This window comes from Anabas testudineus, chromosome 7 (genome assembly GCF_900324465.2).
Source record: "Anabas testudineus chromosome 7, fAnaTes1.2, whole genome shotgun sequence".
In the NCBI taxonomy this organism is placed as follows: Eukaryota; Metazoa; Chordata; class Actinopteri; order Anabantiformes; family Anabantidae; genus Anabas; species Anabas testudineus.
Window position 1 is genome coordinate 4,383,487 of NC_046616.1, and position 17,947 is coordinate 4,401,433.

Below are 17,947 nucleotides of genomic sequence, written 5' to 3' on the forward strand. Positions count from 1 at the left end.
ATGCCAACAGCATCTGTGATGGAGACGCACAATCTCACAGAGCGGTGCTACTGGCTCAGCGAGGGGAACCGAACAGAGCCGCGCGTAACGGTGCCGCTGGAAACTGCCGAGTGCCTTTTTCTGTCCATGCTGCCCTACGGGAATGCAGTCCCAGCGCTGATATGCGTTTTTGTGTCGCTGACACTTTTCTCATTTCTCACTAACGGACTTACCCTGTTCGGTCTCGGTCGGTCAGAGGACCTCTCTTGGGAACCGCGCTATGCTTTTCTTAGGAATCTGATTTTGAGCGATCTCATGCAGACTGTCACCTTCGGTCCAGCGGTCATCCACTCACTAATCCAGCGCCGGACCATGGCGTTTAACACCTGGTGTAAAGTCCAGTTCTTTGCGGGGACGGTCAGCATTTTCGCCAGCCTCGTCACCATCTCCTGTATGGCACTGGAGCGCTACCTGTATGTCTGCCACGCCATCCGCTACTTAGTTATCCTAACACCGGAGCGTCTGCGCTTAGCCCTGAGCCTTATTTGGGTCTATTCTCTCTCCATCGGCACCGCCAACATGGTGCTGCTGCACCTGGGCAAAGAGCAAAAGAACGAACAAGTCACCGAGGGGCTACTTTGCGAGCCGGACATGGTGGAGCAGCACATGGGGTTCCCCCGTGCCTCTGCCGTCTTTCGCAAAGTCATGGGCTTCTTGACGCTGCTGCTGTGCCTGCTGGTCTACGGGTTCTCCTACTTGAGGATGTTCCGGGACGCGCGCAACGCGGTGATACCGTTCAACGCTGTGAACACCACAGCGCGCAGGACTGTGATCTTTTACTGTGGCATGCTGTTCCTGCAGCTGCTGCCGCTGTTGCTTAAAGTCATCTCGGACACGCTGTGGGAGGTTGAGGGGAACGTTACGTTGGAATCGCTGCCCTCTCATGGGGTCCGCAAAGCAAAGACTGTATCCAGTCACACGGCGGCCGTGTTCCACATGTCCCTGCTTGTAATGTTAATAGTGCCGCCGTGCATCAACCCGCTGGTGTACGGGCTGAGGAACGCGGAGATGAGACGTGTGCTGCCCAACATGTTCTGGCGGTGCACGGAGAGGGGCCGCGCAGGTGTGCGCCGGGTGGAGGTGATTGTGCGTCCAAATCGAGCTCAGGCCGGGTAACCTTCAGAAGTAGAAACAATGTGTGTAGTGTTTCATGGTCCAGACGGCTCCAGCACCTCTGAGACAGGATAAGCGGTCTGGATGGATGAAGACCCACAGAAAAACAGCTGTAATCAGGAGAACTGGAACAGAAGAATCAGTTACTGCATCTGTTTACAGTCAAGTGGCTACTGAACGTCTTGAGACAGCGTGTGCGTATCTCTCTGGGCCAACATAACGCGTAACTGTTTCAGCTCATGTTAATGCTGAACAGCGTCCTGAATTCGTCACGTATTTGTTCATGTATTAATATGCAAATTGCAGATGACCAAACACAAGAAGCTGTTTTCAGTTTTCATACAGACCTGCCTGACTGTAGTTTGCCTTGTCCTCTGCTCTGATTAGATGAGGAAACCACTACAGACACGTCACTAAATGCGCATCATTTTGTTGGACTCATCAATGCTGCACTAACCAGTTAACCAAGATCTGACAGGTCTGCAAACAGGGTCCTTTTCTATACTACTAACCAATGCACTGGGGGCACTTTTATTAAAAAGGGGGGAACCCACAGAGAGTTAATCTTATGATCTCCTTTTACTATGTAGTACTGGTACTGTCTCTGTGCCAACCAGTCCTCAGTGGATATGGAACCTTACATTTACAGTGGGGAATTAAATATTAAAAAGAAGTTTCTTTTGATGTTTTTCTACACTTATCTCTATCATTAAAACACATTAGACATATGTGATTCACTGTCATGTATTAAATATATTTGAAGGCAGATTAATTTCAGCTTTAAGAGAAGCTCAGCACCAGAAAGTTTGAAGCAGCTCTCTACACCTGTAGACGTTCAGATGTGTGCATAATGTGAAGTTAAACCACTGGAGGTCAGCAAAGACAAGATTTTCAGGGGTGAAGTTACTTTTCAGTGCTATTGTGTCACTTTATTTGTGCCATAAGTCAAGACTTAGTGGGTATTCTTTATTTTCCAAATCACTCACTCACAACTTCAAGTTGAGTTTAAACACTTACATGAATTCTCAGCCAAAGTGAAAGCTGTGACTGATTCTCCACAGTTCATCAGTTTGTCTTTCGGGATGTGTTCTGTGCTGGAAACTGGAATTTGAAAACCTTGGCCTTGATGTTCTATTGATGTCTTATTTGAATAGCACCTGTATGAGAGTGTTTGTTTGCTCAGTAACAATGAACTGTTGAACTCACACTTGTTCAGAACTTATGCAAGAACTGAGTCTTTCTTATATCATCTGTTAAGAAATGCAGCAACTTGAAATGTTTACTGTACATAATATTTGTATGATGTTTTTGTTGTTACTGTATTCTATTCTGTAAAGTTGACTTACTGAAGACAGCAACTGAAGTTGAATAAAGAAGCTTGAACAAAAGAATAAATCTGTCTAAGAAAATTAAGGAATAGCCGTGTGCGGTGTACTTTGTAAGTGGAGTTGCTTGATAAGCAGAGTAAGATAAGATAAGATAATATTCATCTTTATTCATTTATTCATTACACTTTCAACAAGAGAACTAAATATAATAGTATAAAAATACAGAGAAGAGCAACTGTGTGATAATAATTTACAATAAGAGAAGTGAGATGCAGCAGATAAAAAAGTCTGTGGGAAGCTGAATTGACAGGTGCCTTCATGTTGATAAGTTAAACGGATCAGTCTGAGATTATCCAGGTTGCTTAAGTTTGCTGGGAGCAATGGAGACTGAAAAATCAGATGGCAGCAGGACCTTGTTTGTCTGCTCATCAGTATTGAATTCCTTGAACCAGGTCCAGTCTGGCCCATGATCGGCATGGATGACGTTTTTCTCAGCTCTTCTCTACTGCTCCACACCTCCACCTACTCACCTGTGCCCATCACCTCACATTCTCTGCTCATAACAGGACACAGAACGCCCCAACCAAGCATAAAATTGTACCAAACAGGCAGAGTTGGGGACAGTGGAGAGCTGCTCACACAAAATCACTCTTCATGTGCAAATTGCTGCTTCTCTTAAAGAGCAGGTTCGTTGATTTGGAGCTGCATGATTGGTAGGAGGGCTGAAGGCTAACTCAATCACAGGAGCTCAAGGGTGGTTGGTTTCCATGCAGAGATGCAAAACCAGGTGCAGATCATGTCAAATTAACTTGGCAGCAATGTTTAATTTTAAATTCGATGTAATGAAGCACAGAGCCTTTATGTTACTTCATTATTTAGTACTATTATACAATCATTGGTAATTAGACATCACTTCAGGTGGGTTAGTCTCATCTGAGAATGGATTTTGACTGTGCCATTGAGACCAAAAATCATCTTCCATCTTGCATTAGCATGGCAGACAGTGTGATAGTGGAGAGAAAATCAGGTTGAATGAGGCTATTATGGACCGAGAGCAGGTGTATCAAAGATGAATCTCTCCTTGAACATTTATATGTCAAGGACTTGACATTTATGGACCTCTTTTTCCAACAAAGAACAACAATAAGCCTCTCCTGGTTCTTTTAAAGCAGACTGGAGATTTTGCAACAGCACACACAATGTTCGGAAATGTGAGGATCGACACCTGAGAACGATTTGTGAGTCAATAAAAACTGAATCAGTGTGGTAAGACATTTCAGATGCCAGGCACGGTATGGTCATAGAGGGATGTTTTTCTTTTCTCCTAATTACTAAACTCAAATTACATAATTCTACTTCAACGTATTGAGGTAGGAGTAGAATGATATATAGATCAAATTCTTACTTGAAAGATGAATTTCCCAGAACACAGAGCTCCCTGCTGCTGTAAAAGCTTTCAGTGAGGCTGATGGGGGGGGGATTTAATGCTTGTAGCAAAACAAGCCAACTCAACATATGCATAAATTAGATGTACATTTTTCTCCCTTTGATTTCTCTCCTGCCTCAGAACCATCATCACCTGCACTTTGATGTTGTTTATCACCAATTTATACTGGAACACATGTATGACTCTTTTTGATTAACTGAATCCAAATATGTTTTTACTGGTAATACTAATTACAGGGACAGTGAGGGGCAATCATTTTAAATCGGCCATGAATTCTTTGCTTTCACCTTTTTGTTAAGTCCTTTTTGAGTCTTACAAAAATATAAGTGAAGGTAAGGTACATAAAGCACTGTCCACTTACACAGATACATATATTAGCACTGAATTTATTTTTAACATGTGCATCATGGCCGTCTGTGTGTGTACGCAAACATTAGACTATCGCTAACTGCGCCAGAGGAATGTCCGTTCTATACTTTGCAGAAGCCAAACAACCCAAACAGGTTATGTGTGTTCCCGTAAGTCAAAGCATGCTTCCTTCTAACCTGTTGAAATGCAGAAGCTCATTTCATCCTCTTTGTCATTATCATCATAGTTTACATGCACAACAAATGATGAGTTGCCCACCAAGAAAAGAAAAAACAAAAAAAAAAACATTTCATTTATTCCATTAGTCATGCATTGTGTTTGATCTGTGTGAAAGTAGTATTCACCCAAGGCTTTCATGCAACATGAAGTATAAATTGTCAAAGAAAAATGGGAAAAAGTGCACAAAGAGAATAAGGAAGTATTCCTCATTATGATGTAGTAAATGCTTTGTAGGTATTTTTCTCTATGTTGGTGTTTGAGAACCGGCATAAAAGAATGAGGAAGTCCCCGAGCACTTACAAAAAGGGAACACACAGTCTCACACAGTCAAACAGGTGCAGGCTGGCGCAGATTACACTGTAAGATCTTCAGAAGCAGAAACAAACACAGTAAGATTTGTTATTTAGTTCTGCTTTAATTCACTACTGTAACATCAAATTGTTGACATGTTTTATTTTAAAAGATTGGTGCACTAAAATTCTTTCTTAAAGGTCTTGATGGATCCACCAACGACTTTACGTCGGCCTCTTCATCCTGATATCACCAACAGTCTGTCAGGGATGTCTGGCCACTGCTGCTCTGACAACAACTTGCACTTTATCTGTGAGCTTAAGCCTGGGCACACAACAGGTGATGAGGATTTCAGTCTTAATATGGATTGTGAGCCAGTGTCAGTGATCCTCCCTGCACAGTGCAGTGTCTACCAGCTGCGGCTACGCATCTGTATGCAGGTGGGAACCACTACTATGATCTGAAAAGCGTGTTAAAAATTAGTTTTTTTGAGGGTTTTTTTTTCCAGTGCTGAATGGGTCTGAACGCTTTAAATAGATTTCCAAAAACGAAATGTTTTCAATATGTTGTCACGGTGTAGGTTGATCTGTAGAGGGTGTGATAGGTTGTTACAAAGCTCACAGAACTGCTACTGAAGTATGGCTGTGGCTTGTCATCAACATTTTACAAATATTTGTCTCTGTGCCGACAGGTCCAGGCAAAAAAAACCCATCCAGACCCACTTGCAATACTTGACCCAGACAAATATTCTCTGCTATATGCCAGGGGCGATGAGTGGTATGAGGCCTACGATGAATGTCAGGTTATCGGGACATTAGACATTCCATGGTCACATGATGATGCTCGATGCCTATCTGCACGCATAGTGGTGAAACCTGTAGAGGCAGTCGATTCAGAGGAGAACAAGAAGCAACAACAGTGTCTGGCTTACTTAATTGGGTACAGCCTGGAGAAAGATACATCTGACAGACTAGGTGAGCTCATGTTCACACGCAGAAAACTGGCATCTCCCAGAAGACAAGAGCTAAAAAGACGGGATGATAAGTTGTATGCCACAGAGCCCTGGGTGTCATGCACTCCTCTTCCAGCGGAACTACAGGACTGGCTAAACAGAAAACTTCCTGTCACCCTTCACTACATGAACAAGATCAGCTTCAGCATACAGACTGATCTGAGCGCTACACCGAATGTTCTGCTCAAGGTTTTTCGAAGGGTGATGTCAGACCAGAGGATTGAATATGACACCTCAACTAACCTGGTGTTGAAAATCTCAGGGCGGGAGGAGTTTCTATCTGAAGACCACCCAATCAGTGATTTCCTCTGGGTTCGACAGTGCTTGAAAACTAATCAAGACCTCCATTTGTCTGTGGTTCCTATGTCCCAACTTGCTGAGGAGACTGTTAAGTTTATGGACTGGCCGCTTGTGGATGGATTCAGTGGCCAGTTCAGCTCCCATGATGATCTTCGCCTGGAAGGAAAGGATTTGGACGACATCTTTATGATATCCTTGTTGGACTGCAACAGAAAGCTCAGAGTGAAGCTGCTTGGCTTTGACATCCCCAAACTTCCAAGCAAATGTCCTCAGTCTGTTTCTGTGGAAGCCTCAATACTTTATGGTAACAAGGTTCTGTCCACAGTATCATCGCTTCCCAAGGCCTTTGCAGATGAAGTACTGTGGAATGAATGGCTGGAATTTGATGTTCTCCTCAGGGATCTGCCGCGTGGAGCCAAACTTGGTTTTACTATTAATGCCGTTAATGCCAGTGGTGGTGACTCCCCAGTAACAGCAGACGTGCAGAAGGGGAAGGCGAAGGTGCTCTACTTCGTCAACCTTCTCCTCATAGATCACAGGTGTGTGTTAGGTAATGTCCCTACTGAATTTGTAAGACACAAAGATCTTTTGAATTGCATTAACATTGTTGCACACTTGTATTTGGTCCTTCCCTTTCAGGTCCGTCCTTAGGCAGGGTCCCTACACCCTGCACATGTGGTCCTACCTTGACCTAGAGGAAGAGGCCATCACCTACCAGGCAGACAAGCTGTCCTCTGCTACTAACCCAGATGTAGCGGACTCTATGGCTATCAGCATATTTCTAGACCGCTACAGCTTCCCTGTGGTTCTCCCAAATAGCTTTAGCCCTCCTGAATGTTCTGACAGTCCCAACTCCACCCTCTCCAGGTCTGAATCCAGTGCTTCCTGTTATGAACCCTCCTTCTCATCCTACTCACCATGTTCCACCACACCCAGAACAGATTATTCCTCTATGTATGTGAAACCTCAACAGGGCCCATCAACTGACTCTGTACCGCTTAGATCTGCATCTACTGTCATCAAATCCAACAAGGGTTCCCTCAAACGGTTTAGGCAGGAAAGCATCCGTTATGCGTCAAATCTACCCCACTTCTTACGCAATGTTGACTGGATGAATCGCAGAGTGGTCGAGGATGTCCACTGGCTCCTGGGAAACTGGGATGCTGAAGAGCTTGATGTAGCAGTAGCTCTGGAGCTCTTAAGTATGGATTTCGCTGATGAGACTGTCAGGAGAATTGCAGTGAAGAGACTGGAGAACCTGTCCAATGATGATGTATTGAGGTATTTGCTGCAGCTTGTGCAGGTATGTGTTCACATCAGTCTAACTACCTACATCATGCAATGCAAAGACACCACAACTATGACAAATACAAACTATCTAAACTGGTAAACTAGCTTGTAATGATAGCTGTGTCAGACTTACCACCTACAAGTCTTAGCTGAGGAATACCTGATGTATTTCAGGTAACACTGGATGTGGCTGCTCAAGTGTAAACTTCCCCAAAACCAAAAAGGTCACTCCACAAACTTCACACTCTTATGTACCGTAGTTGGTTAATCATATGTTTGCTTTGAAGGTTGTGCAGTAAGTTAGATAGCCAGACAACCATACAATCATACTGCAGGACAGTGGACAACTGAGGCTACCACAGAGTCATAAAAAGTCATTAGTGGAGGCCTGCACACTCCAAAGGACGTCAGTCGTCTTAGAAGATGGAGGCGACTTTAGCCCTTCTCGTACAGGGCACCAGTGTTGTGGGTTAGATGTTCATAAAGCTGACCTTATCTCTATGTTCAAACCCTGGATGTTCACGGGTGTGTGAGGTGGTGTCTTCCTCCAGAAGTCTGTCACCATCTCTTTTGTTTTACTAGTGTTTAAGCACAGGTGGTTGCACTCACACCAGTCCACAAAGTCCATGATGGTTGATCTATACTCCAGCTTATTCCCCTCAGACACACAGCCAACAATGGCTGAGACATCAGGTGGAGATGGCAGCTGCTGGTGCTGCAATAGCAAAATCGGTCACTTGGCCTGATTTAACTAAGCATGCATTTCACCTGTGAAGGCAAAATACCCCCTAAAACAAGGTGGAGCTGAAGACAGCAGAGATCAAGACTTGGCAGAGCAATCAACACAATTACACAGCTTGTTGTGCAGGTGTTGCTGCTTCTTCTGTTCAAGACTCTCCATGCGTGTTAAGGCTTGAATAAACATGTTGCTTGTGAACATCCTATTATACTATATATTTGTATTAACCAATTGACTAAACAATTATTACTTTTCTGACACATTTTCTTATATAGACCCTTAAAGTGGAGCCTTATCATGACAGTTTCCTTGCCCAGTACCTCATCCAAAGAGCTCTGCGGGTGAGTATTGCAGGATCTTACTATTCAGTGTCCACACCACACGTCATACTCCGCTACAATTATCTTATGGAGAAAACAGTATCAGTATTTGTATCTGACAGACCCCTTTCTCCCTCCCTTGCTCCCCTGCAGAGCAAGAGAATTGGTCACTTCTTCTTCTGGTATGTCCGCAGTGAAGTGGCAGGGTGTCCGTACTTCCGTCAGCGCATGGCTGTGATACTGGAGGCCTACTTGCTGGGCTGTGGTCAGGCCATGATCAACAGCTTCGTCCAGCAGGTCCAGGCTGTGGAGGCCCTGCAGGAGGTTGCTATATTAATTAAGCAAATCTACCCCGACAAGACTGACCTCCCTCCAACAGGTGTGACATTTCATGGATTACAATTGGACTTGTGAGGAGTCAGATAAACAAAAATTATGAAAATCAATGCAGACAGGCTCATTGTATTCTGACCTGTGATCTTTAGTAATAGATGTTCTCTAGGGGGATGTTAGAGAGGATTGTAGCCTTAGCACATCTATTGTTATCTACACAGAAAAGAGGCTGTTCTTGACATTATTAAAAATGGTGGGAACAGATGGAGTAGAGTGGCAACTATAATTTTTTAAAATGTTAGGATTACACCTATTACACACTAATAAAAAGCTCTTTTATATGAAGGTGAGGGAAGTCATGAATGAAGAATGACTATTTAACTGATGTTATTGTGAACTAAAAATGAATGATGGAACATGTTATCCATGTTATCCTGTTTTCCTGTTTCATATTTACCTTTATCCAGGAAGCAATTGTTTGTTAGATTAAACTAAGCAGTTTGTGTTTCTCTCTTTCGGTGTTGCTGTTGTTTTAGCTCCACTCAGGCTTCAAGAGCTGCTTAGAACCTCTAAACTTCCAGATGAATTCCTGTTGCCCTTTGACCCCCGTATCAAAGTTGGGACGATCCTGGTAATCCTTGTTAATGCACTATTGGTCTATGTATGCTGAGTGTGTCGTTTTCCTCAGCATGTGGTTCATACTGGTCATGTTTACATGCAGAGTTTATGAAGTGGAAATGACATGTTTATGTAAGTGATCTGCTCCAACGCCTCCAAAAAAGCAATATAAGGGAATATCTCCAAAGGCGGACAGAGGCCAGTTATAAGCTTAGTCATGTTCAAAAGACATATTGTGTATGCTAAAGGTCAATTTAGGGTTATTGATCATTAGAAAAGCCTTTTGCAATAATGTTGGAACAGCAGAAAGTGACAATGACCACTGTGTCAATTCCACATTCAAAATACTGCCACTAATGTTGGGTATTGGATTTGATCGTTTTTAAAGATCACACTGATGAGTCCGTTCTCTTTCTGTCATCCAGCTGGAGAAATGTAAAGTGATGGCCTCTAAGAAGAAGCCTCTGTGGCTGGAGTTCTCGCCCATGCCTTCACCCACCTCTGTTACACCTGTCGGCATAATCTTCAAACACGGGGACGACCTCAGACAGGACATGCTGGTCATACAGGTCAGGGATTTCTTTTTGTCTTAATTATTTATTAGTTTTTTTATGTTACCTTTGTAATGTGACACCTGTACGTCCTCCTGTTTAGACACTGGTGGTGATGGAGTCAATCTGGCAGGAGAAATCTCTGGAACTTAACCTTGTTCCATACGGTTGCATATCCACAGGATACAACATAGGTATTGTTTGTTAAATGTTGTGCACATAAAGCAGATAAAAGAAAAGAAATGACGTGTATTTCCTATTCAATTTCAATTCAATTCAATTTTGTTTAAATAGAACAAATCATAACAGAACTCATCTCAAGACAGTGTTTACAGAGTATAACTGTGGCAGAATCATATAAAAAACCCAACAACCCCATTTGTGCAGCACTAGGTGATGTTGCCCTAACCTTTAATTTCTTCTTCCTCTTAACTTCAACTTAAAACCTTACAAGAAAAAAAAAAACACTTCACATCTACTGTATTTAGTAACACAATTACTTCTTTATAAGCTTGAAGCCTCTGGATCAAACAGAGACACAGTGACAGCATCAAGGTTACTTTAAAAAGGTGAAAAAGCTTCAGAAAAACATGTTGTAGACAAGTCACAGACTGAGTAGGAGTCCTCTTTACGAGTTGAATGAATGAATTTAACGTAAAAAGGCAGTGGATTGTTGTTTTATTTAATTAAACAAAGAATTGCAAAGACTGTTGGAACATAATTAAAAACTTTTAGGATCAATCTTGTGCCTCACAAATTAGTAATTTCTATCATCCAGGATACAACTAGAAGGTTTTGCATTATGTTTCTTCTCGACAGGTATGATCGAGATTGTGAGGAACGCTTTGACCATCGCTGCAGTTCAGAGGAACCACGGAGGAACAACTGGCGCCTTCAGGAATGACGCTCTGTATGAGTGGCTCAAATCCAAGTGCCCACTCCAGGAAATTGTAAGAAATATGGAAAAGAGTGAGAAGTTCTATACAAGAATAATAAACACAATAAACAGGCAGTGGTGTAACTAAGTACTCACATAATGTTCTTTAGTGCTATTTTCACACATGTACAGTTTCCATCTACTCTGAGAGAATTAATTTATGTCACAATTAGGAGGTAGTTATCTTCCAGATTAACACATTATCAAAGCTTAAAACTGTGTTACATGCATATTTGTACTTTTACTTCAAAAAGCAATCTAAGAATTTCTTCTTTCACTATGGTATCCAAGGAGTTCTCATACGTAAGTGCTTTGTAGTTATCAGGTGCATTAGAGCCGTTCTGTCAAGCTGTTTAATTACATGCTCTCTTGTTCTACGCGTTAATGGACTTCCACAATGGTCTCATTTGGTCATAGCACTACAAAACCATGGAAAGGTTTGTCAAGTCCTGTGCTGGTTATTGTGTCGCCACCTACGTGCTGGGAATTGGAGATCGACACAACGACAACATCATGATCACAGACCAAGGTGTGCACCACAAATCTTTGTTCATATCACACAAGTTAATTGAACTTGTTCATTGAAGTTCTTCTTGTTGGACCTTTCAGGGAACTTGTTTCACATCGACTTCGGTCACATCCTGGGTAACAGGAAGCATTTTCTTGGAGTGAGCAGGGAGCGGGTACCATTCGTCCTCACGCCTGACTTCCTTTATGTCATGGGCAGGGTTAAAGGTCGCAACAGCCTCTGCTTTCAACGATTCCGGGTAAGAGAACCTTGTGTTTGTGTGGGTTAAGGTTTATGATATTTATATATATATATATATATATATATATATATGTATGTGTATAGGGTTAAAAACATACAAGGTTAAAATAAGAAACAGCTAAAAATCATCAAACATAAATTAAAATGCATTAAATTGAATAAATGTAACTGTAACCATGACAATGAAGGTGCAGTGTGACTGCTGCAGTAATGCATCTATTTCAGGAAACACTTCTGTGAGGATAAAGCAATTAGAGACAAGCAACCTCTAATGGTTTTCAGGACCTGTTGAGAAGATGTATGGTCATTAGAGTGAGCAGAACAGTGTACTGTAAAACATACATTAGGAATTGAAGGTCAGCAAAAATAAAGAGCACATTGTGAGATGAAGGATAATAAATAGATCAGACTAATATTAATAATTAAGAAGATGGATGTTAAATAAATAACATAAAGCATCGTTGGTGAAAGAGAAAGTCAGGCCTGACTTATAATGATGATAGGCATGAACAACAGACACTAATTTCATGCAGGCTGGTCCCAGTATATGTTATTTCACTTCACGACTTAATAGGTCATCGAGCAGCATTGATGGCTCATTGGTCTGGTTAAATATGCAAAAGATGTGGCTGCAAAGAGGCATTTTGTATTACTGCTGTGGTAGCATCACCCGCTAGAGCGCCGAGTGACCAAAGTCATTACATGACTCTCAGCGGTGACTCATCAGGGTAGTGGTGAATTTACAGCAAGAGAGAGAGAGAAAACATAAGTAAGACAACCACCTGAGAGAGCATCTCTAAAAACTGGAGCCTCGTGTGATGATGAAAATAGGCAGGTTGATGATTCCCGTTTCAACTTGTGCTAAAAGCTTTACTGGTTGATAGAATCAATTTACTATTAGTTTGATAATTGTGTAGGATTATTAACAATTGGATCAATATAAAATATCTATAAATATTTATCAAATTAGTGTCTAAAAAGAAGCTTTCTGTGGGCCTGTGTATTATCAAAAACACGTCTCAGATCTGAGATATTTAGTGTCAGATGTTTCTAACTTAAACAGAACGGATGAATTGAGACGCAGACTGTATGTCTGCACAGTGACGTTCATACTCTGCAAGTGAATACATTATGCATGTACATTTGCAAATACAGACTTCTGTGAGAGATGTTTATTTAGGTTTTTTCTTGTCCTTGTTCTCACTGTCTTCTCTTCTCTACCTTCCTCATTTGCTCATTTTAGGACACCTGCACCCAAGCCTACCTGTCCCTGCGCTCCCACTCTCGTCTGCTGGTCACGCTTTTCTCCCTCATGCTGCTGACGGGCATCCCAGAGCTGAGTGCTGCAGAGGACATGCGTTACCTGCGGGAGGCACTCCAGGAGGAACAGAGTGAGGCAGAAGCCAAGGAGCATTTCCTCCAGCAGATCTCAGTGTGTGAGCAGCTGGGCTGGACTGTACAGGCCAACTGGTGGATCCACTTGGTGGCAGGCATCAAGTAGACTGCAGATAGTGAAATTTAAAATGCTTGTATCTAATATTGATTGCATTATTGACATATTTGTGTAGCTCTTTCCTCGCTACTGAGCCATGGCTGTTTTATTGATGTTTAGCAATAATGACATGTTGACCTTTAAACCTTTCTCATCATGAAGAATAAAAACACAGTGAATCTGATGGAAAGCAAGTGCAAAAAGCTAGTCAGCACTGAAGAGGGCAAAGTTCAAATCAATGATAATTTTTATTCATACATTCTGAAGGTCATTTGTTTTTCCACTAAATAAATACCTGCGCCAAGATGTATCTCTCTAAGTCTTCTTCTCTCGACACCCTCATTCTATTTTCATTGCTTCATTGTGCTTGCTGGTTCATTCTTCTCCTTCCTGTGTCGAAATCCTGATTGAACACTTCATTTAATTGATGAATTCTTTAGACGTGCAATTAGTTATAATTGCACGTCAGCTCTGGATGTACTGTACAAGGTTGCCTCATTGATTGCCTACAGCTTGCTGCATTGTGAGTTCATACTACATCAGTATGTAGAAATGTGTTTTGTGCTGAAAGTATGCATAATCTATTAGACCCACGTTCCCGTTTAAAAAGCAAAATCCTCATCTTATTATTTTAAAAGCAAGAGGCAAGGTGAGAATTGAATCTTTACACAGATCTTTATCATTCATTTTGTGAAGGTGAATGACAATAACTTTTTTAAATATTAAATATCGATTCATTGTATGTGTGTTACTAACTAAAATCTTAGTTTCTAAATGAAAGAACGTTTGATTCTATACAAAAAGTTAAACATTTTTTACATTTCTGCAGTAAAATGTAGGCAGTACAAGCCAAACAAAGATGACCAAGTTTAATAGCATCTAAAAAAGTGCTAAAAGCTATTACTATTTTCTTAATAGGTTTTGTGTGATTTGAACCAGGCATTCGTTTTCAGTGTCCCAACTCTTATAAAAAACATTTGTTGATATGAATTCTAAAGGAACCCCATAAGTGTCTATTCAAAACCAACATCATTCAATAGCATTATGATACATGTAAACAGATAAAATTACCCAGCTGCATTTAAACAGTATCGTACCAATTCTTACTGACACAGTGTGGATTGGCACGACTCTATTACAGGATCCTCTCCAGGCTCTCAGGTGTACAGTTTCCTCACTAACTTGATCTTATGTGTAAAACAAAAAGTCAAGAATTTTACCTAAAGATGATTTTGTGTTTCACAAACAACATTCAGTGTTATGACCAATACGCGAGGCTCATGTTTAAAGCTGATTTACATTCCACTAATTCCCATTTTTTACAGCGTGCAGATGTAAAAGATGATACGATTCATCTTGCGGTTATTTATGAAAAACATCAAGTGCAGATTATCCGAGGAACGACAAACTGAATGAACTAGAATTAGGACAAAAAGTTGTCAAACTCAGAACAATTCATGTTCCACAGCAGGATGTAACTTTGGTGTGTTTGTCCTTATATTACACCAGCTGTAAAATAAATAAATTATTAATGTGCTCATGCATTCAAACTCACAGATAACACAGAAGCATGTGTAGGACGAAGAGATTTCAGCTGAACATGAACATACTGTGTTGTTTGCAACAATTACAACTTAGAGCACACTATATGTGCACTTTGTGTAGCTGCTGTTTACTGTCATGTTTGTAATACAGGAGAAACCTAAAGTGCACAAAATTGTTGACAATTATAAATTCCAGTCATTCCTGGGCTTCACCTTGCACAACCTGCACTGACTAGCTGACAGGAGCTGTACAGTTAGTGCTCCACTTTACTTTACTTTTACTTTTTATATGTTTAAATACTATTGGCAGCACACCAGACAACATAACCTCTGTGAAACATTAATTTCATTTATAATTTACTGTACAGATCACTGACCATTTGCAAATAGACTATTCTTGTATTGTGCTGACTGGGACATGTGTCGCTTGACTTGTCTGGCACCACATAATGAGCTTGTCGATAGAGATTGTCATCATGTCTTGATAATTCCCAAGGTACAAATGGTGTCAGTGATGAGCAATGACATTGTGTTCCATCCATGATGCAAGGCAGGAATAGATGTTATGAGAAGGAAAATAATTTTACCTTTAGTTAGTTATAGTGCCACATCTACAGCACCTATTCTGTACCTCCATTTTCAGTAGGCCTAAGTATGATACCACCCGATGAGCTAAATGTGATTATGGAAAATAACCGAGCCACCAAACATTACGATTATAAAAAGGAACATACATAACTTCCTATTCAAAGGTAGAAATCAATATAAAAGATTTTGGTTACTGGACATGATGCTATGAAATATTAATTCTATACTGAAGTCTCAACTCTTTCTGATGCATTGGAATTTATTTCAATGTGCAAAACATCAAACTTAAATTGCTCGTTTCAGTTGGCAAGACTGTGCATTGAAAGAAAAGACGTGCCCACATGCACTGTGGGTCTATAGTGTGGTCAGCGGGGGCTGGGGTAAGATGGTGGGGAACCATACAGTACAAAGAAGATGTAAGAACACCGAATTATAGGTCTCCAGTCAAGAACTTGCACAGCATGTGTAATAGATAGAATTATTGCACAACAGGCTCTTTTTTATATGAGATCTTTTTACATTATTCTAGTAGGAAAAGCACAGAGGTTATGGTTTAGGACCTGATTAAAATGCAAGACACAAGTTCAAACAAACACGATTTAATAGGAAGCCGGAGGAGAAGTGAATAGGGTGTGCAGAGCAGCAATAAGATGCCTTATGGCACAGAAATACGAAGTGACAAAAGATTACAGGGGTCGTGGTTCAGCACAAAAAGACAAGAACAAAGTATTAACAGAAAACAACATGTAACACAGCAGGGCACAGGGACACAAAGTGAGACCTGATGTTAGACAATCACAAAACAAGATCAACACCAGAAAAGTCACAACAGAAAGTCAAAGAGCCCAAAGACAAAACTTCATCAGTCTCAGAGTCCTGGTTTGTGAATGTTTTCTGGCTCTTTGTTAAAAAGATAAATAGACGTGTATCCAGGTCGGTTCAGGAAGAAATCCATAAGATATTTTAATAAAAAAAAGGAAATATCCACAGGTTTGTTCTTGCATTCTGCAGAAACACAGTTTGTACTTTGAAGTTAGGAGTCTTTTCCAAACGCTTTGACATAAAACAGGCCGCAGTCACATCTACAGCTTTGCGCCCTGAGGAGCTACTGAGTAATCTCACCTTCAGTGGGCTTGGCCTCATACTAAAGGCCTGGGTGGGGTCCAGCACTTTGAATGGGGCCTACCTGATCCTGCTTTCCACACACACACAACACCTGGACGCTAAGGAACCGGTGACACCTCCACCTCCACCTCCTCACCGCTGTACACGGAAGAGCGAGCTCCAACAGGCGGTGCAGCCGCGGCGTTTGTGGCAGCGTGTGTGTGTGTGTGTGTGTGTGTGTGAGAGACAGAGAGAGAGAGAGAGAGAGAGAGAGAGAGAGGAAAAGAGGAGGGAGAAAGCGAGACAGAGAAAGTTTGTGCGTGCGTAAGAGAGAAAGAGGAGAGTCCCAGAAAACTACCGAGCAGGTGAGCGCTCCATCTTATCTTCCGTCTTTTCTAACACTGACCCAGAGAGCAGCACCTCACTGGAAGCCAATAATGCGAAATCACCTCTGGACATGAATAGTTGACTTATTTTTCTGCAGGAGCAGCCAGTGATTGCTGTTGGCTTTGCCGAGAAGCGACTTCATATATAAATCAGCTTATTACTTTTGCGCAGCGTCATTGTGATATTTTCTTTTTTGGAGAGAAGCTTTTAACGCACCTTGTGGTGTTTTAAGCTGCTTGTTTGTCCCTTGTTGCTGTTGCCAACAAGTAAAATGATGTGTTTTACCGTCTGAATATAGCTGTTATTGTAGATGTCTGACTGTCAGAGCACTGAATATGTAGAACAACCCATGAATCAGTCACTGCCGCAGGAAAAGCGCAGATTAAAGCTCACTTCATTCAAAATTACATTTTTATTACTGTTATTTTGTTTGAATGTCTGAGCTTTTAAGTGCACAGCGGTGCATGTGTAGGCACTTAACATTGAGCTGCTGAAGGTGCAAAGTTTCTCTCTGCTTAAATCAGAGGAGCATGAGTTCAATTGAATATTTATGGATGTTGGATTTTCAATGAGATAAATTAACTTTGTGTAAATATCATTGAAGATCATTTAGTAGCCACTTGGATGAGTTGTGAGAGGTTTCGACCTAATAAGAAGGAAGTCCACTTTCCCTGACTCAACTTCCAGATAACTTAACCTTAATGAATGAGAATCAACTCATTCACTCACTCGCTTTTTAAATTCTGTTATATATTTTTAATTAATGTAATTTAGCTTTCAGCTGCAGGTGAAGAGCAGATGGTGGTGTATAGCATTCAGCATTTGCTCCCTTTAGCCTGAACAGCCTGCTCTTTCTCTCCTAGCTGTATTTCTATAGAGGTCAGTGAGGCGAACAGCTTATTTTTTTACATTGTGAATTATTTCTCTTCTTTTTAATCAAGAATATCACATTTCTATTGATATTTCTTTTCACCAGTCTGTCAGAGCATTTAGACGTGTGTGCTTGGTGGTACAGGTTCCCATGGCCCTTGTTGGCTTAGTGCAGCTTTAATCAGCTCGAGGACCTGGCCTCATGCCCTACCGCTGAGATCAACTCTAACCTGAAGGGTTAAGAGGATCCACGAGTTGTTCAGAGCCTGAGACTGAACTGGGACTGA

General features: G+C 41.4%; 3 protein-coding genes across 4 annotated transcripts in view; all 3 read left to right on the forward strand.

The window, feature by feature from the left end:
* On the forward strand, positions 1–1,155 carry LOC113167160 (olfactory receptor-like protein OLF4). Its single transcript, XM_026367572.1, has one exon. The coding sequence runs from the start codon at positions 1–3 to the stop codon at positions 1,153–1,155; it is 1,155 nt and encodes a 384-aa protein (XP_026223357.1).
* Positions 1,156–4,819: 3,664 nt separating this feature from the next.
* si:rp71-17i16.5 (phosphatidylinositol 4,5-bisphosphate 3-kinase catalytic subunit gamma isoform) lies at positions 4,820–13,473 on the forward strand. Its single transcript, XM_026368676.1, has 13 exons — positions 4,820–4,904; positions 5,007–5,246; positions 5,498–6,657; positions 6,758–7,421; positions 8,423–8,488; positions 8,621–8,846; positions 9,337–9,431; positions 9,844–9,987; positions 10,073–10,163; positions 10,789–10,919; positions 11,324–11,435; positions 11,516–11,673; positions 12,919–13,473. Exons 2-13 carry the CDS (start codon positions 5,013–5,015, stop codon positions 13,174–13,176), a joined length of 3,339 nt encoding a protein of 1,112 aa, XP_026224461.1. The 5' UTR covers positions 4,820–4,904; positions 5,007–5,012; the 3' UTR covers positions 13,177–13,473.
* Positions 13,474–16,525: 3,052 nt separating this feature from the next.
* The window catches only part of lamb2l (laminin, beta 2-like), a 34,312-nt gene continuing 32,890 nt past the window's right edge, over positions 16,526–17,947 (forward strand). For both annotated transcript variants that reach the window (XM_026368110.1, XM_026368111.1), the window contains exon 1: positions 16,526–16,768. The gene's annotated coding sequence lies outside the window, so the exon portion shown is untranslated. The remainder of the gene's footprint in view (positions 16,769–17,947) is intronic.